The 21,954-nt window shown below is 32.3% G+C and overlaps 1 protein-coding gene across 1 annotated transcript in view; it reads right to left on the minus strand.

Moving 5' to 3' along the window:
- CEP83 (centrosomal protein 83) overlaps positions 1-21,954 on the minus strand; it is a 97,405-nt gene that overhangs the window by 55,072 nt on the left and 20,379 nt on the right. Inside the window, 6 exon segments of the mRNA XM_039869057.1 lie at positions 4,323-4,454; positions 5,548-5,640; positions 14,428-14,578; positions 15,017-15,140; positions 15,143-15,289; positions 15,443-15,627. Coding sequence (XP_039724991.1) covers positions 4,323-4,454; positions 5,548-5,640; positions 14,428-14,578; positions 15,017-15,140; positions 15,143-15,188 — 546 coding nt within the window. The 5' untranslated portion in view covers positions 15,189-15,289; positions 15,443-15,627.

A 21,954-nucleotide genomic window follows, 5' to 3' on the forward strand; every position in this document is an offset into this window, starting at 1 on the left:
TTCTAGTCTCTCTGGTCATTTATTGTCATGCAACAAATATTTATTGAATATTTACTATGTACCCAGCACTGTTCTAGGTAGTAAGGATATATTGGAGAACCAAGTAGACAAGCAAATAATCACAAAACCTCTGCTATCAAGAAGCTTATATTCAATCATTGCTATGATACCACTCTTGTCCCAGTCATCTGGGCACAGTTCTTAGACGTATCCCCACCTTTTCTTTTTTCCTACACTCTCAGATTCAATGTCATCTTTCTCGATATCCTCAATTTGTTGTGCTCTCAATTCTTTTTCTAAATTTCCAAAGGCTTTGTTTGAATTTCTCTTTTATGACATTTATCCAAATCTGCCTTATTACCGTTACTTCCATGTTTACTCTGCTCTTGGAAAATATAAACTTACTTGACAGGAAAGATGTTGTATTAACCAATTTTACTTTTAAAAAATTGTTGAAGGAAATGGAAGAGAAACATATTAGGAGCTAGGAATAACTGTTGATCTTCTTTACAACAAATGGTAGCACCACTCAATTCCCTAGGGCACCCGAAAGGAAAAGGCAGTATATCTAATTGCTCCATCTGTCTTTGTTTTTATTATCTTTATGATGCAGCATAGAGAAACAGTTAAGAGTATAGTATGATTACAGGCTCTGTAATCAAAGGGCCTAAATTTTTTTTTTCTTTCAGAATTTCAAAGATACTACTCTGTCTTTGGGATTGTATTAGTTCCCAAAAGAAGTCTGTTGTTATTCTTATCATTTTTTCTCTGGTTACTTTTAATTAAAACTTTTATTTTTAGATAATGTTAGGTTCACATTCAGTTGTAAGGAATAATAAAGATCCTGTGTACCCTTTACCCAGTTTCCCCCACTGGTACCATCCCTCCTCTTCTATTTTCTGAAAGAAATTGTGTAGAATTGTTTTTCATTTTTTTTTTTTTTTAAATCACTTGGTAGAATTCTCCAGTGAAATCATTCTTTTGGGGAATTTTTAAATTATGAATTTAGTTTCCTTGTTATATGGCTATTCAAATTATCTATTTCATATGGGCCAACCTACAGTATATGTGCCTGTTTCATCTATTTGTCAAATTTATTTGGGTAGAGCTCTTCATCTCTGTATATCATAAAAAGATTACAATACTTTTGATGTCTGTAAAGTCTGTAGTGATATTGTTTCATTCCTGATATAGGTAATTTGTGTCGTCTTTCTTTTTTGTCAGCTTAGCTAGAAGTTTGTCATTTTATTTATCTTCTCAAAGAATCAGCACTTTGCTTCACTGATTTTTTTCTATTGTTCTTCTTTTCAATTTCATTGGTTTCTACTCTTTATTTCCTTCCCTCTATTTTCCTTGGGTTTATTTTGATCCTTTCTATGTTCTTAAGGTGGAGACTTAGATTATTGATTTGACACTTTTCTAATGAATGAATTTAGTGCTATAAATTTTCCTCTCCAGCACTGCTTTAGCTGTGTCCCAAATATTTTAATTTGCTGCATTTTCATTTTCATTCAAGTCAATGTATTGTTTTTGAAATTGTTTTTCATTGTTATGTTTTTCATTGAAATTTCCTCTTTGACTCATGAATTAGTCGAAGTGTGTCATTTCACTTGAAGATTTCCTTGCCACCTTTCTTACTGGTTTCCAGTTCGATTCTAGAGTTGTTGGAGACCTCACTGTATGTAACTTTAATTTTTGTAAATTTGTAGAGATTTATTTTTATAGCCCAGGATATTGGTCTATCTTGGTACATGTTCGGTGGCCACTTGAAAAGAATGTATTTAGGTACTCTTGTTGGGTGCTCTATTAATGTTGAGTAGATTCTGTTGGTTGATGGTGTTGAGGTCTACCATCCTTTCTGATTTACTAATTGTTCTATCAATTGTTGAGACAGGAGTCTGACATCTCCAATAGTAATTGTGAATTTGTCTATTTCTCTTTTTAGTTCTATCAGTTTTTACTTCACATATTTTGTAGTTATTTGGTTCATACACAATTAGTATTCATATGACTTCTTGGTGGATTGACTTTTTTGTCATATAATGTCTACCTCTGGTATTTTTCTTTGCTCTATCTTAATATAGCTACTCCTGCTTCTTTTATATAGGCAACTTCAGAATTTCCTCTGTATAAAGTGCTAGACTTAGTATGTACTTAAAACCAAATGCATTGAGAAATCATGACATTATCTTTTTCATAAGATATCGTCTTTCATATATTCTTTTTAATTCAGAATATCATGAGGGAGACATGAATTCCTGGAGTGTTTCCCAGGAAAACACTAACAAAATCTTCCTAAAGTATTTCCCTAAGAACCAACACACTAAAGAATATTCAGTTACTTCTTTCATCTATAGAAGTAAAAATGAACAGTACATACACTTTGAGTCACTCATGGAAGAAAATTCAATTATTTTAGTACATCAAATTAACATATTTTATACCATTTTAAATTGTAAGATTGGAGAATGGCAAGAGTAGGCTTTGCTTTGAAGTTTTACTGCTATTTCATGATCCACAATCATCTCACTAGATTTTATTGTTATTATGTATAGAAACTGGAGTACAAAGATAAGTGATTAAATAAAAGTGAATACCCAATTATCCACTAATTAACATTGCTCCTGCATAATCAATTGGGAAGTAGAAAGAAAAGAAGTTTGGTCTTATCAGAATGTTTTACTTTTCTAGCCTCTCCTAATTACGGCTTCTCAGTTAGCTGTTTACCTTAAGATTTCTAAGAATGTCGTAAGATATTCCAAATATGAAAATTAACCCCTTAAATTTTTTAATGACTATTATTTGATCTTTCATGGGTAAAAAATAGATTAGTTGTCAGATTTCAGATACAAGATTCATTCTTTAAAAAAAAAATAAACTGAAGAATACAAATAATCATTACCAGATAAACATCATTAGATTTTAAAAGTAAAGTAAAAAAGTAAAAAATAAAGCACTATTCTTAACCTCAGTATTTACTCTTCAATATACTAAATCTATATTTTAGGCTGGGAATCTTTATTATTCCTTTTTTCCACAAGAAATTTTTATATGCAGTTCTTTTAAGTCTATCATAATTACAGATTCAAATCCTTTCATCATCACACATAGTATAGATCGACTGATCTCCTGATGAAATTATAGTTGTCGGATGGCTTCTAAATATCATGACAACTTCAAATCATGGGAATTTTCAAACTTATACCTCTAGACTCCGTGTTGGGGTACCTGAGTCTATTGTTAACTTGGATGCTGACTTTGAGACTTTGAGGAAGTTACTTATCTTGTGCTTCAGTGTCCTAATTTAAAATGGAGACACTATTAGAAGTGAGATCATATATGAATAAAGGATTTAAAGCTATAAAGAATTTTTTTAATGCAAAAGACTATTATAAATATTTATAGTTTTCTGATACTGTATTATTAATGAACTCAAATGATCTAAAGTTCATACAGCTTCTTACATTTCGAACAATCATGGAACAGTTTGTTCACTGATAAATATAAATCAGTTTGATCCAATTAGTAAAGGAAAGTGAGTATATTCTAACTCTTGATTCTGAATAAAGGCAACACAATAAATATACGATGCAGACGTGTTTATATACAGTACATTTCATATAACTATAAATGACAAACTATTTTTTACAAATTCTCCTAGCATTAGATTTCTTATTTGAATAGTGCAGGATAAAATTGGTATTTCTCTCTTTCCATCCTGAAAAATCATCTAAAAGCAACATAAAGAATGAGAAACACAAACCCTATTTTGGAGAATATTAGGAGACAAACCACAAAATGAGCAGAGAAACTGCCAAGGCACTAGAGATAAAGCAGGAGTGCATGCTATAGGCAGCAGACGGGAGATTTTGCAGTTGCAGGTGTCAAAGAACAAAGTACACTTCCTGAAGGTGACGGGCATACTCTAAGGTATACCTTGTTTGTATAAATGGAAACAAGATGAATGGGCTGACAGCCAGAGCTCTCCTAGATGTGGGTATGGTTCCAAGGAGAGGGGGACAGTGCTGAATAAGAAATCATAGAGACAAAAGAAGTCTTCCTCTATGGCTATGGGAGAAAAGAGACTATTGCCACTGACTGCAACAAAATAAAGGAGGAAATGAATAGAAAAATCTAACAGCCACAAAAGAACATTCACAAGAAAAATGCTGCCTATATAGCAGATGAAAATCACAATAGTTCACCATTAATCAATAAAACTAATTATGCAATCAACTCTAACTTGAGATTTACAAAAAACATATAATCATAAAATTTTATTGACTAGAATAACAACTAAATTAGTATAATCAATCACTCACCTCTGATTCATATTTTATTTTTTCTTCACCTAAAATACGTGCAAATTCTTCTTTCTGGTGTTCGAATTCTGATTTGAGAAATGTATGTTCATAACGAAGCTTATTATACTCAGCTCTATACTTTTCAACTTCCTAAATTAAAAGGAGACTGCAATTTATCACAAATTTATAAATGAAATTTGTATTCACTCCAAAAATCACTTTTGCAAACATAATTTTAAATTACATTATATTCAGAGCAATTCTAAAAGTAAAAAATAAGCTTAACAGAAGTACAAACAAACTTTGGAAAAGTTCTCATAACAAGTATCCTACACACAGAATTACTACATTTCTGAGAAGGTATCAATAAAGCCAATTACCATTCAATTAACCTTATTTCCTCACTGATTCTCATAATGATAAAAATGTATAGCAAGTCAAAAGTTCTGATCTCTGGACTTAATAATACTTAAAAATGTAGCATACCTTTCAAAATATAGATTAAAAAATAATTTCATAAAAGATAAAATACCCTCTTAAAAGTCATACGGGATGAATTCAAAGTAGATAAAAGATTCTTTGGATATTTTTAGTACAGTCATTTAAGGTTCAATCAAATATTATACTGATAGTTCAACTCGACATATCGGTCTGAAGAATATATATAGCACCAACTCTCTTAACTAACCAGGAACACATGTAATTCCCTGGTATGCTCCAATTCCGCTTCTTAACACTACAAAAGTTTCTGGTGTTCTGGTCTCAATAAGAACTTTGACAACAGAGCAGAAAAATAGAGGAGACACTATGTCAACAAGTAGCAGGAAATTAAATAACAAGGAAGTCTCGTAAAATACTCAGTTCCCTGTAAATCTTTAGCTGAAAGATTTTTCTTCTAAGCCAGTTTACAAACCAAGAAAATGGGTTTTGTGATTTTATTAGAATCATACTTTGCTTTGATATTTTAAAAAATGCTTTTACTGAACTTGATCACCTACCTTGGGTCTAAGTGACTTTGTGTATATCCAAAAATTAAATTTATTCCTAAACCATAATGCTTTGGTTATCCATCAGAAAGATATGAAAAAGATAACTTTATCAAGCCAGTAAGCCATTTATAACACAGAATCCACAACTATTTTGTACAATGGCAGCATCGCTAGACTATAACTTTCCAAAGGGGTCCATAGTGAAGGGGACAATACTCATTTGTATACATATATAGTTCTTTCAATATACTTACTTCATCTAGATCCCGAAAACGCTCTCTCATTGGAGTTTCTAATTCTTGCTGTATTTGTGCTCTTAACAGTTCCAACTTTTGTGGAGTTAATACCTAATATGGAGAGGAATACAAACAATTCTAAATATAAAATCACAAATATCAAAATCAAGATTTTGCCAAATTTCAAAGCTTCTCTCCTAATTATGACAATGAAATACAATTTACAAAAATTTCACAATATACTTAATTTTACAGTAATCATTATATAAATAGAACCAATCTTTTGAACAATACTTTGAAACAATGCTTTTCAGAATCTCAATTTCAGGCTCTCAAAGATGTCGAAAATTCCATTAATATGAGGTAAAGACAGTTACTAATTATTATCATTGTTATTATTAGGAATAATTATGTTGGCAGCTAAGTATCATGTTGGATACAATGGCTGACAGACTATCTTCTAAAGCAAGCAAAATAAAGGTGTAATAATTTGGTATACCATAAAGAATCCTTCAGATTTATTTTCAATCAAAAGAAGCTGATTTTTACTCTGATCACCAAAACTAATTTAGGCTCCTCCCTAAAATACTCCTTTATAAAACTCAACTTTCAAAAAGTAATGAAATATTTTAGTAAGCTCCTTAAGGCTAGATATAGTCTTTATTGACCATAGTGTTCTCAACACCTTGCATTGCTGCCTGGCACGCAGGAACCATTCAGTTATTATTTCCTGAATTAACAAATATTAGTTGCAAAAAAAAAAAAAAAAACCCTAGTTTGCATTTATAATTATTCCTGAAAACTAAGAATAATGTTTAATTCATTCATTTATTCATCAATACTCCAAATATCCCAAACATTTTACTGAGTGAATGCCTACAACATATAAATATTGTGCAACATACTATTATCTACATAACATACTGTTCTAAATACCTTACATGCATTAACTTCTTTGATTCCCGTGACAATACATAACGTAGCCACATTACCATCTCCTTCTAACACTTTGAAGCACACACAGTCTAACTTTCTAAAGATCATAAAAATTCACAGGAAGCATATCATTCCCCATAAGAAGTTCAAACTCTCATGTGAAAAAGAACTTATATATACAAATAACTTAAAAAATAGGCAATATAGGTTTACCAGGTAAAGACAAACTTTAAAGATATTTAAGATAGAAAGAATGGAACATCTAAGGAATGGGCAAACTACAGCTTAGGTATAACCCAAAACCAAAGAATGGATAAAATTTTAAATTCCCTGGGGAGAAAAATGATCTTCACATGTGAGCTAAAGGAATTTTGGATAGGACCACACTAAGTGCTACAGGAAATTTAGAATCCTGTGTCCCTGTGCATTAATGCTGGTAGCAATCTCTAGACATTGTAACAACCAAGGCCACCCTGAATGATTTTCACATGTCACGTAAGAGAGCTGCATTCTAGCTGGGAACAAATGGGAAAGAGGTGGGTGCTACAAAGTGGAAGGTTCCTGAATACTAGGTTCATATTCTTAGTATTCAATAGTATTTATTTTAAAAGTTTTTATTTAAATGAATAAATATAATTACATAAAGAAAATTATTCAAACAAAATAAAATATAATACCAAAAAACTAAATTCTCTTCTCACTTCAGTTATCCAGTTATCCTCTTAGGAAGCAACAACTGTTAACAATTTCTTAACAACTGTTAATCCTTCTTAACACAATCTATAGATATATAATCATATATACCACTTTTAACTTTTACATAATGAAAAGCATACTATATACATTTTTTGTATCTTGCTTATTCACTGAAGGTTTTTAAGCTTAAGAATGGTATCACCATATGTATTGTAGGAAGAAGCAAGATGGATCAAAAGCTTTGCTGGGAGAGAATTGATAGCTATGGAAAGGAGAGGCAGAGAGCTCCTGTTAAAATCTGGTTTATGATGTCAAGAGCCCAAATTGAAGAGAGGTGGTAATTAAAAGGAAAACATGAATAGGTAAACTTATTTGGACTGTTTCAAACAAACCAACTTTAAAAATAAACAAGCAAGCAAAACTGAAGGAAATCTGAACAAAGATACAATATTAATAGGCAGTATTCCTTAAGTACTTTTAGGTATGGTGATGCTATTGTGGCAAAACTTTTAAAAGAGGTATTGCCTTGTATGTAATAGAGATATATGTTACTGAACAGAAAGAGTTCATCCACCCAGCACTAGCAGAACTAAGCACTAAACACTAAGAACTGTGAAAGAGAAAGAATGGTCATTTTACTATGAATGGTGCCACCCAGGAGAACAGGAAGCTAATGCTCAAAAGCCTAAACTCCTCAATGGTTTACAGACAAGAAATTTTACGAACAAAGATCACAAATTATCATGAGTAGGGTTTTGGGTTCTGGGTCATGCTGACTGGTCAAGAGTGAGATAAAGGCAGTAAATCATTATTTCAGGCCTTGAGGTCAGTTTCTGAGTCCTTCAGTCTGCTTTCATGAGGATGTGGCCAGGGGGTGTGGGTGGGGGCAGCGGGGGTGTCTTTCAGCTTTAAGGCTCAAGAGCTGAAACCCAACTTAGACCATGATGCTACCTTTAGCTTAACAGAAATCATACCTTGTGACCTTTAGTCAAAGCATGGTCATTGTTTCTGGCTGCCTCAGGGGGTTAATTACTAGTAAGGGAAAGGGCTTGCAGGCATGCTGTGAAGAAACTGAACAGAGTGCTAGCGCTACATGTAAAATCAAAATCGGGACCCTCCGTTTCAGTTGGTTGTTGGCTTTGTGGGCTTAAAAACATCTTAATACGTGTTACTAGGTTATCTTGATGTGCAGGGGTAGAAACTATATATTTTGTGACTCTTACTCATTGTATGCTATTATTATTTCTGCTCTCTTGGTTATTTATTTTTCTCTGCAGTCTAACATGCCCTGGGCTAAGCAATTTCTGTAATGGTTAATAGCATGCTATGTGAATTCCTTCTTCTGGCTGTTAGTCCAAACTAGCATACGAACTTTTTTTTTTTAATTAAAAATATTTTCTGAAGGGTCTTAACCCCTCGGCTTCATATATACTAAAATATGTAGAGTTGAAATAATATGACTTGCTTCAAAATAATCGAGAGGAGTTAAGGGAGAGAGTTGGGGGTACAGTGGGATGTGTGTAGGAGTTGGAGAGAGTTTAGAAGATAAAACAAAACTCTCTCAAAGATGGTATTACTGATGTTGGGTGATAAGTATGTGGGATGCATCCCATAAAATACTCTCTACAGTAAGTTCTTGCTTAATGCCTTCAATAGGTTCTTGAAAACTGTGACTTTAAGCAAAACAATGTATAACAAAACCAATTTTGCCATTGGCTAACCGACACAAACAAAACTTCCTACAGCATATTTCTGGTCACAAAAACATCAAACTTCTAAATAAAGACCTAAAACAAATCTAATATTAAACACTGAAATAAATGTGAGCTATATATACATTTAAGAAAGATGTATAAAACAAATAAAATAATGTTTTTCCAACCCACTTATTTCAGTTCAGGGTCACAGGTGGCTGAAGCCTATCCAAGCAGCTCAGGGCGCAGGCCATCAACCCACTCCAGGCAAGACACCCTTCTGTCACAGGGTGCACTCACACACACCCAAACTCACTCAGACTGGGACAATTTAGACACACCAATTAACCTCACAGGTACATCTCTGGGATGTTGGAGAAAACCAGAGTACTTGGAGAAAACATGGGGAAAGGTGCAAACTCCACGCAAAAGAAGTGATTATTTTTCTCATCAACATTAGAACAAAACAACATTGAACTAAATGACGTTATTCAAGGACCTTTTGTACTTTTGCACTTGAGATTTCCATAATTAAAAGTTAATTTAAAATAAAAGGTTAGCTTTGCAAAAACTTCCAAGTCATGGCACAGGAAGGGATATCCAGGCAAAATCTGATGAACGCCCTGACATGAGGAGATGGAACTGAGAATCCAGGGAGACTAGTGTGTGGCTAGAGTCACAAGAGAGGGTAGCAGAGAGGAGAGTAGCACAGAAAGAAAATTATGAAGATCTGTAAAAGATCCTCCTCAACTCATTTAGAGAGTACTGATCAGCTACATATGTAAGGAAAATATCTAAGGCCAGGAAAAGAACCACCTGAAAGGATTAGAGGCTTGACCACCTAGAGTTCATATACAACCATGGCTATTTCCTTTTCCCAAAGCCAGACTAAAAAACTTCATTTCATCGAGAAATTGGCAGAGTACTCAGAGGGGCCTCAGCAACAGGAAATAATTAGCACTATACTAATCTGCTCCCATTTAACAAATCTTAAAAGCAAGACCCAGAAAGATAAAACTATTTCCAAGTAACCGTGTCCCAGAACAAAGCTCAAGAATATTTATCAGAATACGAAATATCTAGTGCTTAGCAAAGTAAAATTCACAATGTCTAGCACCCAATAAAAATCTAACAGGCATGGAAAGAAGCAGGACAATACTACCCACAATAAACAGGAAAAGAAAATCAACCAACCAAAATCAACCCAGGAGATGTCAAAATTAGCAGATATTAAAATGGTTATTACAACTGAATTCCTTCCACATGTTCAAAAAGCTTAGATAAAAGATTAAATATGTTAAGTAGAGATAAGGAAGCTATGAAAAAAGACCAAAATTGGACTTCAAGATAAAAACTAAAATTTCTGAGATGAAAAATAAAATACACTGTATAGACTTAATGACAAATTAGACATTGGCAGACGATCAGCAAACTTGGAGACATAACAACAGAAACTATCCAAACTGAAACAAGGAGACAAAAAAATTAAAAATAATAAACAGAACATCAGTGAACGATAGGAAAACTTTAAGTGGCCTAATATCAAAGTCCCTGAAGGAAATGAAGGAAGCAAAAAAAAAGATTTTGAGATGTCAAAAAAAAGGTCTACATTTAATAAAAACTATATACCCACAGACCCAAGAAGCTCAATAAATCCAAAACACCAGGAATGTGAAGAAAAGTGCACAGGTATGTCAATCAGATCGCTCAAAATCAGTAATAAAGAGAAAATCTTAAGAGCAGCCAAGAAAAAAAAAAAAAAAGACACTGCATACACAGAACAAAGTTAAGAATAATAGCAAATTTCTTATACGAAACAACATAAATGAGAAGACAGTAGTAGAACATCCTTAAAGTATTGGCGGGGGGTGGAGGGACTGTCAACATAAATTTAATACTCAACAAAAATATCTTAAAAAAATTTTTTTTAAGATATATAAAAGCTGAAAAAATTTCTCGCTAGTAGATCTGCACTAGAAAAACTGTTAATGAATGTCCTTAAGACAACAGGAAAATGATACAGACAGAAATAGGATCTACACAAAGGAATAAAGAACACTAAAACTGGTAACTAACTACATGGGAGTCTTATGATCTATGAGGTCTCTGAAAAAGGGTCTCTAATTATAAGATCTTCTCTTTATCATCTATAAATCTTATTAAAAACAAGCACACACATTAAAAAAAAAAATCTATCTTTCCTCCCTCCCCGCTCTCAAAGCACACATACATGAGAAACACAGAATTAGAGGATTTCCTCCATGCCATTTTAGGAGGAAATCATGTTGTGGCTAGACTTCTAATGGAATATTTCAACTACTTTTCTCAAAAAAAACTTACAAGAATGCTTTATCATACAACAGTCTGTGTCATTAACTACATTAAATCTATAAAAACAAATCTTTAACACCCCAGCACTTGTCATATTAATATAAAATATTTTTCAAAGACTTTTAAGAGAGCAAATATTACTGTACCAGATATTTTTAACAATTAATGACTGGAAATGAGTAACAAATTTTGCTCCAAGCTCCAAGCAGCCAAATGAAATGGTAAACATACTGGGTTATATAGTTTTCATTGCCTGGCAACAAAGAAAGCATATAAATTTTTGGTAATTTTTAAAAATTTTTATCAGAAATATATCAAACTACTTGCGATTTTTTTTAAAAAAAAAGGTTTTGTTAACATGGTACATAATAATAGTTATAGCTAATATGTTCTAACCATTTATAATATCAAAGCACTATATAGTAACACTTTTATGTTGTCTCATTTCATCTTGACAATCATCTTATGAGCCAGGCACTATTATTATTCTCATTTGCTACAAGTACACGTGACCCAGACATGTCTTTTAAATGAATGTCTTTTATATGGTTTTTCTATAAAAGCCAAAGGGATATTAAATCTTAGAAAAGGCATTTTGCAGGTAGACAAGATAATACATGTGTATTTTAAAAATAATCATCTTTCATAAACCTTCATTGAAATATCTCTGGCTGATCTTACTCTGTCGATTTACTGAACTTAACTCACAATTTGTACAAATTGCAAACATCCATTAAAGCAAATGGCTAAATTGCTCAAATGTATGAATACATATAGAAATTTCTTTAGCTTATTTATGCCAGATAAATATCACATAGAAACCAGGTATGTTTATCTTGAAAAATAAAAATTTACCAGATAAATTATATTTTTCAGCAAACATTTGGGAAGTTATCATGTGGAGAAATGTCCAATGTTATTTTGTGTAGGTCCAAGGAAAAGTACATGAACCAACAGGGAGTCTGTAGGGAGGATAATTTCATTGCAATACAAGAGAAAAAAAAAATGCTTAACATACTCCAATCCAAAAGTGGAACTGGATCACTTAAAAGTTCACTAGGTTCTCTAGCACTGAAGCACTGAAGTAGAGAACAAAGAGCCACGTGTCACAGATCTTCCAAAAGGGAACTAGCTATGCTTCGGATAGTATATTAGTTTCCTAAAGCTGCCATTAACAAAATAGCACAAACTAGTGGTTTAAAACAACAGAAATTTATAGTTTCACAGTTCTGGAGGCTAGAAGTCCAAAATCAAGGTGTCAGCAAAGCCATGCTCCCTCTGAAAACTGTAGGGTGAATTCTATATTGCCTCATCCAAGCTTCTGGTGGTGTGCAGACAATCCTTGGCCTTTCCTGGCAGCTGCAGCACTTGAATCTGTTTTTGTCAACATAAGATGTTCTCCCAGTCCTCACTCTCCCCCATCCACATGTTTCTGTCTCTGTGTCTGTTTTCTTGTAAGAAACCAATCATACTGGATTAAGGGCCCACCATACTTCAGTATGACCTCATCTTAACTAATTACATCTGTAAAGATCTTATTTCCAAAATAAGGACACATTCGGAGGTACTGAGAATTAGAACTTCAACGTATCTTTTTGGGAGACACAATTCAACTCATAAGAGATATGAAAGAGAACTAGATGATTATTAACTCTAAAACACTGAGGTTCTAGGTACGTATAAGACAAGAAGTGTAACATTATGTATGAACAGAACAATTCTGACTCATTCACTTATTTATTTATACAACTTTCATTCCACAAATATTTTCTAGGCATCATCTTAAGCTATGGAGACACGCTGAAAAAAAAAAAAAGTTCCTGCCCTCATGGAGCCTGCATTCACCCAGAATAAAAACGGCCATTATTTGCAAGTATCTCCTATGTGCCAGACACTCTACTAAAAATATGTTATCTCATTAGTCCTCACAACAACCCCTGTTAGGTAACAATTTTTATCCTCTTTACCACATGAGAAATCTAAAGCAAAGGAACATAGCTATTTGTTGAAGGTCATCATCCTCCTGGTAAACTGATTCTTCTTTTGTTGTTGTTACAAAAATGTCCTTTTTATCTTTAGTGAACTCTTTGTCTTGAAGTCTACTTTATCTGATATTACTATAGCCACTCCAGTCTTAAGTTTACTGTCTGCATGTGCATGGTACAAATAAGCATGTATAAATGTTACTCTAAAGAAACAGAGTAATCACATTTACAATGCCTGAAGAATATTTTGAATACCTTGGGTTCACGACTCAGAGATTCCAGTCACATAGGCTTCTCAATTTTTGCAAAACAAATTAATCTAATCCTAAAGGCCAAAATTACACTTCCCTCTGAAGTTCTTTTTTTGTTTAAATGTCTTAAATATTCCTAGGTATGAAACAGTAAACACAATGTAGAGGCTCCAGCCCAAGCTTAGTGGCAGTGTTCCCAACAATGGAAGATTTCAAGATATTGAATGACAAACTTCCAACACTGCTGTCAAAGGAATTCATGAATTGGGTGATATGCCATACTAGATGACTTGAAAGGTGGCTTTTTACTATATAAAGACTCCAATACTAATAACACATTATTTGCACCAAGCAGAAATACACAGCTGTTGCTATTCAGAGATCAAATGAATATAAAAAAAATCACTTCTAATACTTACTAATTTGAAATTTACAGTAAGTTTGGTGAAGTTTAGCTTCGCTCTACTTTCTAAGCAAATAAAAATAAATAGTGTGACAAATAACTAAAGAAACTGTAGTCAGTACTTTTAGTACCAACTATCTTTTGCTTTACAGACTCCGTTTACTTTACATTGTGTATATAAATTAGGTGCACACATTATTTTTAGTGTCTTTAAGAAGTTCCTTAAAAATAACTTTGTCTTTTTAAGCCATTTTACAATACTTAGTTACAATACTTAGAAGAAAAATAGTAAATCTTTAAAAAAATTAATTCTAAATTTTTTATTAATTCAAACTGGCCTTTCCTTCAATTATTCTGAAAAGTAAAAGATTATTTAAATCAAGATAGATAAGAGAATGCAAATTTACATAAAATAACAGTTTCTTGGCCAAACCCTATATAGTAGCAAACATTCTAGAATATAAGAAAAAATATTAAACTGTACCTGTAGATATAGCAAAATATTTAACTAAGACTATAGAGAGAATTTACCAAATTTACCAAAACTACTTACCTCCACTAAGCATCTGCCTTTTTTTTATATACTAACTATATTTCCTTACCTGCATCTTCATTTCTTCTAAGTCTTTAGTTTTCTCTACTAATTCCCCTCTTAGCTCTTCAAGCAGCAGCTGAAGTTTTTCCTGGTTACTTTGCTTTTCAATCAACAGGCGTTTAAGTTCATTTTGTGACTTCGTGTACTCATCTTGCAACCTGATTTTTAAAAAATGAAGGATTCAATTTTAAGTATATCTTTCGCTTTTTATTTACATTACTTTATGTAAAGTCAACCAACACTACAGAAAAAGACCAACATCATATATTCCATTAAAATTGCAAGTATCTTTTCTTTATAGAGTTTCATTTAATTATTAACACTGTAGTCTCTGAATACAATTTAACTTTGAGAGGAAAAATCAAAATTTAGCCATTCAGATATATTTGTCTTGCTACTTTCAAAATAAGACTTTTAAAAATTCACAATCCACTTGATATCATGCTTAGTTTAGAATAAAGTAATTTTAAAACAAAAACTTTACTGTATTAAAAGTTTTAAATGTATATATTGCAAAATAACAACATTATACTATATGTTGCAGAGCATACACTCAAAAAATTTAATCAAACCTCTCACCTCCAAATTTAATTTACCTTGTGTGTTCAGCTTTCAGAGTCTGATAATTAGTTTTATGGTGGTCACATCTTAACCTTTCATCAATTAACATTTTTTGGAACTCAGCTTGAGAACTTGTCAGCCCACTGTCTCCACTAGGGGAAAATTGGTGGGAAAAGTGTCCATATTGGTAGGTGAGCTGACAACCATGTAAAAATAATTTCTGGTTTTCTTATTATCTTAGTTTTCTTTCCAAGAGTATTTTCCACTTCTTTCTTGCTAAGGCAGAATCTTGGGAGGCCAAATTATACCTGCACAGAGAAATACACTTAATTAACAATCAGTGAACTCCTTCAGTGTTACATATTTTTTATCACTTATTATTCGCATTTCTATAATAAAACCCGATTTTCATATTTTCAGTTGTTCATAAAACAAAATTGAAGAATAAAGTTGAATCATACCTTAATGAATTTTCTCTACTTCCTTGCAAAGTTTCTGTGACCATCAAGGTCACATCTTCAGGTAGTAACCTAACTAGAAGTACTGACTTTTCCAGTTTAGGTACTCCTGGATTCACAAACCCCAAGTGTTTCCTGAAGCTACTGGGGTAAACGTCAAGGGTGGATCCTGGTACAAAATCCATACCCTGAAATCAAGGGAAAAGCCATGTGGAACTTGGTAAATGGGGAGGAAGAATCGTAGTCTTCACAAAGATGACCTTCAGCAAGTAATTATGTCTTTGATTAAAGCTACAACAGGTCTTTTATTTGACACAAGGTGAACTGCCCTCAGGTGCAAATTTAGATGAGAAAGTAGTCAATGCATAAGTATCGATCACCTCCTACATATTATGCACTGTGCCAAGAACAGGAAACTAAATCACCTCAGCTATCCCCAAAAGCACTGACCTGAGATTATGAAAGTACTTAAATGTTTGTTTTATTGAAAAGTTAAAAATCACGACACTGAGTTTTTATTGTAAATAATTTAAAATATCTTAATCAAAATGAATGTCACCTTTAACTTCATTAATTTGTCTCAAAACTACTGTATATATATATTTTTTTCCCTAAGAGCATCTCCCTCAGTCATGGGTTATCATGAATTACCTTTACTTACTACAAGAAAAGATCTTTAGCTTACATAAAACCACCATTAAATTACCCAGTCTTGTTTGAAATATACTATTTCTGATAAACTAATGTGATGTCTGAATATTACATTAGAAGACTTGTAAATTAAAGTTGGGGTTTCTGTGGTTTCCTATTGTATTTTAATAGAGGGGAAAAAGTCCTCCACGGATGCTTGTTATACCTTACTCCTATGTTAACTGTGCACCAGGACTGAACCTGTGCAAATGCAGAGCATACTGCTTGTAGCAGCTGCCACAACCTTATTCTGTCAAAAGTACACAAATGAATTGGATCATAAAACTTGCATTTAATTCTCATTCTGCTCCTTGATCCAAATGAATTTTTAAGAGATAAAAACATGTAATAAACCTACCTCACAGTTTCAAATAATACCACCACAAGGCATGCAGGGTTTAATTTTAATTAGCTAAAAGCTTAAAACTACCTTAGAAAAATCCAGAGCTACCCTTTTAGTTCCACTACTAGGGAAAGGTTTCCAAGCTAAAAGGAATATTTCTTTTTTATTCTAGTTAAAATGATAGTAAAGTAAATATTCTCACTGACATCTATTTTAAAATAGGAAGTAAGTCCTCGAGGAAATAAAATTTACTAAGGAAGGCCTAAACATTTCTGTAAAATAAAGATAAAATGATTTATCTCCTGCCTTTTTAGTACTAAAATCTACTAGAAGTAGTTTTCAAGACTTCACTAATTTCAAGATATCTCTTTCTCAATTACCACCACCATTACTTCATGTCTAATTCTAGCTCCTATGCAAACATGTGTATTGCCCTCTTGTATTTTCCCAAACCAGGAGGATTTTTCCTGTTGCAAGATGATGTTTAAAATTTCATTACCTTTTTGTATGTTAATTTCAGTGACTAACAAAGCTAGAATATACTATCACATCACCAGTATCACACCCAAACACATATACTTCCTCCAACACACACACACAAAATTAAGATTGTTAATTTGCATATGTACACACAGAAATCAATATTAACCTTTCTGGAAAGTTACCTGTTATGAAAATGGTAAATATGCTTATCCCCTGGCCCAATTCTAGGAATTTATTCTATGAAAATAGCTGGATGAGTATCCAAAAACAATTACATAAGAATTTTCTTTGTAACATTATTTTTAATTTAAAAAAGCAAAATCAGAAATAACCTAAACTTCCATAAATGAAGGTACATCTATACTATGCATTAAAAATGATAAATTACATCGGTCCCCACTGCCCCAACAGCAGGATGAAGATTATGAATGATCTTCATGAATTATGAAGATAAAACACACATAATTACACATAGTTAAATAATATATACCAAGTTGATAATAGTAACTTTTGGAGTAATAACAATGGGGAGACATCCCATACGGCAACTTGTGTCTTTTACTTTCATCATTTTATTGTTAAATTTTCTTTTCAATAATTATAAAATAATTTTCAAATAATGAACAATTCTATACTCAGCCTATATTCATATTATCTCAAACCAAATTCATCATCCTTGCTTATAATCCACCTTTAAACTGACTTTTCAGCTTCTGGTAATGATACTAGTATAAGGTTAACATTCATCCACACTTAACAGCCCAAAGCTTTCTTTGCTTTCTCTCTCAACATACCATATATAAACACCAAATATTCTTCTTTAAAATGCATTCCATTCTCTCCATTCCCACCTAACCACAAAAAGTTAGGCTCTTATCACCTCATAACTAGTCCATTATTAGAACTTTATGTTATCCTTGCTTCCAATATTTTCTCTTTCTGGTCTACCCCACAAAGTACTGCCAGATTAACATTCAGAAATTTTGATTTGACTTCTCACTCTCACTCAAAAGCTCCTATATGTAAAACGAAGTCCAAACATGCCAGCATTTCAAGGCTTTACACAATCAGCCCCAATCTACCTTGTTTAGTCTCATTTCCCACCATCTGCTAAAAATCTCCTACTCCAGCTATATCCTGAACAATTATGCACATCATGCCTTTGTTTATGCAGCTTTGGTTTTGGTTTACGAATCCTACTAATGACAAAAGACTACAGTATGGACAATAATCAAGAACTGTTCTCTATTTCTGTGATGATTAGATAAGAACAGACTTAAACACAATAATTAAGGTTTGATATTGGAAAGAACTTCTTGCCTCAAATTTAAAGTTATAAGCCACTGGGTCGCATCTGCCAATAGTCTTTTTCAGAATTTTTTTCTCTAAAAATATTTAAGAATCATAGAAAACTATCTGCCCATTTGTGAGTCTTACCAAGGTCAGAATGAATTGTATGTCTGTTTTTAAGTATTCTGTACACATCACATTCAGTTCTCCAGTTTAGAAGTAATCAAATTATCAATAACAATCTTGGAAAATCTAGTTATGACGGTCCTCCAAATAGATATCTAGTGTCATCGACAGAAAGACCTCATGAAACTCAATTCCTTCTCTGACCTTCAAAAGTAGTTCCACCATTATACAGCCAAGGTTACAAAGAAAGAACTTCTATTTTTTATATTAATTATATAAGGAGGCTTTTTAGCTAAAAAGAGAAAACCTCGACTCAATTACCTTAATTAAGCACTGAGAAAAATGTATTATCTATTTCTTATATCAAGAAATCTGAAGATAGTCTTCTATTTCAGGTAATAGAAGACTAGGTAATTTGGATCAAGCCTTATGTAAGGACAATAAAAGCTGAATATATGTTATAGGGTGTTTCTTAGGAGTAAGAGTAATTCAGAAGAAAGATATTAGGCTAGGCCTCAAATTACTCTAAAAAACAATTTTACAAATAAAAATACACACACGAGTCCATAAGAAGATAAAGCAACATGAATTAAGGTCACAAGGAAAAACAGACAAACAAGAGTCTAACTATTAAAGTTACCAGACAATGACTCTAAAAGGATTTTTATATATATATTATTGTGTACAAGGCAATAAAAAACAAGGTTGGGAATTTTTTGAAAATTAGAAACTGTAAAAATAATTCGATGGAAACTGCAAATGAAAGATATAACTAAAATTAAGAGCTCAATGAGTGGGTATAACAGCCCCGATTAGACACTGTTTAAGAAGAAATTGGTAGATGGGTTAAAAAAATAAATTCAAGATAAAGTAGAAAGAAACTAAGATAGAAAAAACAGAAAAGAAAGAAATAGAATAAAGTTAAAAATGTTATTCAAACAGACATGCAATTGGATCACAGAAGAAAAGGAAAGAATAGAACAGAATCAAAACCTGCAAAAAACGGGGGGGGGACAACTTCCCCAAACTGAAGAAAGATATTAATTCTCAGATTCAAAAAGTCCTACAAACCCCAAGCATATAAATAAAAAGAAATCCACACATTAAGACAGATAAAAAACAAAAGCCATGAGAAAAATCTTAAAATCTGCCAGAAAAAGAGACAAAATGCCTTCAAATAAGCAACAGAAAGACAGGACTGACTTCAACAATGAAAGCTAAACACAATGTAATATTACCTTTATAGTTTTAAAGAAAAATAACCGCCAAACTAACAGCCTATAAATACAATATTAGATAGATAGATAGCTAGATAGATAGATAGATGATAGATTTATTTTTATCTTTCAAGAATGATGGTAAAATAAAAACATTTTCAGACAAATAAAACAAATTCATCACAGAAGATGCACACTAAAAGAAACAGTAAAGTCCTTCATATACAAGAAAAAGTCTTAGATGTAAACCTGACAATGCAGAAATAAAGAAAGATAAATGAAAACCATAAACATGTGCATAATTCTAATTGAATATTGACTGCATAAAATAATATCTTATGGGATTTTAACATACGTAGACTTAAAATACATGATATAAATATGGTATATAAATCAGGAGCAGTAGAATTATAAGTACAGAGTTCTTGCTCTTTATGAGAAAAGGCTAATATTAATTGATTAAAGTATCGAGTAATAAAGAATCAATTAATATTACTTTGATAAATCAATAATGCAATAATACTTTGATAAATCAATTATCTCTAGGAAAGGGGTTGGCAAACTATAGTGCATTGGCCAAATTTGGCCTGCAGCTGTTTTTGTATGGCCCAAAGCTAAGAATCTTATCTCCCTAAGTTTTTTTAAAAACAAAGAATGAACATGATGCAAAAATCCACAACAAAACTTTAGCAAATCCAATCCAACAGTGTATAAAAAGAATTATATACCCCAACCAAGCAAGATATATTCCAGGCATGCAAGGCCTGTGCAACATTCAAAAATCAATTAACGTAATCCACTGCATCAAGAGGCTAAAGCAGAAAAATCACATGGTCATATCAGTAGATGCAGAAAAAGCATTTGACAAAACCCAACACCCATTCATGATAAAAACTTACAACAAACTGGGTATAGTGGGAACCTTCCTCAATTTGATAAAGATTTTTATCAAAAACTTTCCTTAATTTTTGCTGTACAAAAAGTCTACAGCAGATAAACTTAATATGAGAAAATAAAAGTTTTCCCAATAAAAAGCAAGCAAGGATATCTATCACTCATTTTCAACATCATACTGGATGGAAGACTTAGTTAATGCAGTAAAACAAGAAAAGGAAATAAAAGGCATACAGATAAAGATGGAAGAAATAAACCTTATTGTTTGCAGAGGATTTGATTGTCTATATAAAAGATCCAGAAAATCAATTAAAAAAATAAATAAATAAAACCTCTTGGAACTAATGAGCGATTCTAGCAAGTTTACAGGATAAAAGATCAATATACCAAAAAAAAACAAAAAATCACTTTTCTATATATCAGCAATGAACAAATGGAATTTGAAATTTAAAACACGACACTACTTACATTAGCACTGCCCCTCAAATGAAATAGGTATAAATCTAACAAAATATGTACAAGATTTATATGAGGAAAATTACAAAACCTTGATGAAAGAAATCAAAGAGGGACTGAATAAATGGAAAGATATTCTATGTTCATGGATAGGAAGACTCAATATTGCCAAGATATCAGTTCTTCCCAACTTGATCTACAGATTCCATAAAATCCCAACATATTGTTTTGTGCACATTGACAAACTGATTCTAAAGTTTACATGGAGGGGCAAAAGACTTAGAAGAGCCAACACAATACTAAAGAAGAACAAAGTTAGAGGACTAACAATACCTGACTTTAAGCATTACTGTAAGGCAATGGTAAATAAGACAGTGGGATATTGGCAAAAGAACAAACAAATAGATCAATGGAACAGAAGAGAGTCTAGAAATAGACTAACACAAATACAGTCAACTGATCTTTGACAAAGGAGCGCATGCAAAAATAATGCACATGCAAAAATAAGAATATCTAGGCACAGACCTTAAACACTTCACAAAAGTTAGTTCAAAATAGATCATACACCTATATATAAAATGCAAAATTATCGAACTTCTGGAAGATAATATAGGAGAAAATCTAGACAACTTTGGGTACGGTGATGACTTTTTAGATACAACATCAAAGGCAAGATCTATGAAGAAATAACTGATGTCAGACTTCGTTAAAATTGAAAACTTCTGCTATATAAAAGACAATGTCAAAAGACTAACAGAAGCCATAGACTGGAGAAAATATTTGGAAAAGACAAATATGATAAAGCACTGTTATCCAAAATATATTTAAAAATATATAAAAAACTCAACAATAAGAAAACAAACAACCGGATTGAAAAATGAGCTGAAGACTTAACAGACATCCCATCAAAGAGATATACAAATGGCAAATAAGCATATAAAAAAGATGTTCAACATCATTATGTCATTAGGGAACTGCTAATTAAAAGAATGAAATATGACTCCACACCTATTAGA

The sequence above is a fragment of the Pteropus medius genome, unplaced genomic scaffold, assembly GCF_902729225.1.
Source record: "Pteropus medius unplaced genomic scaffold, Ma_sr-lr_union100, whole genome shotgun sequence".
Taxonomy (NCBI): Eukaryota; Metazoa; Chordata; class Mammalia; order Chiroptera; family Pteropodidae; genus Pteropus; species Pteropus medius.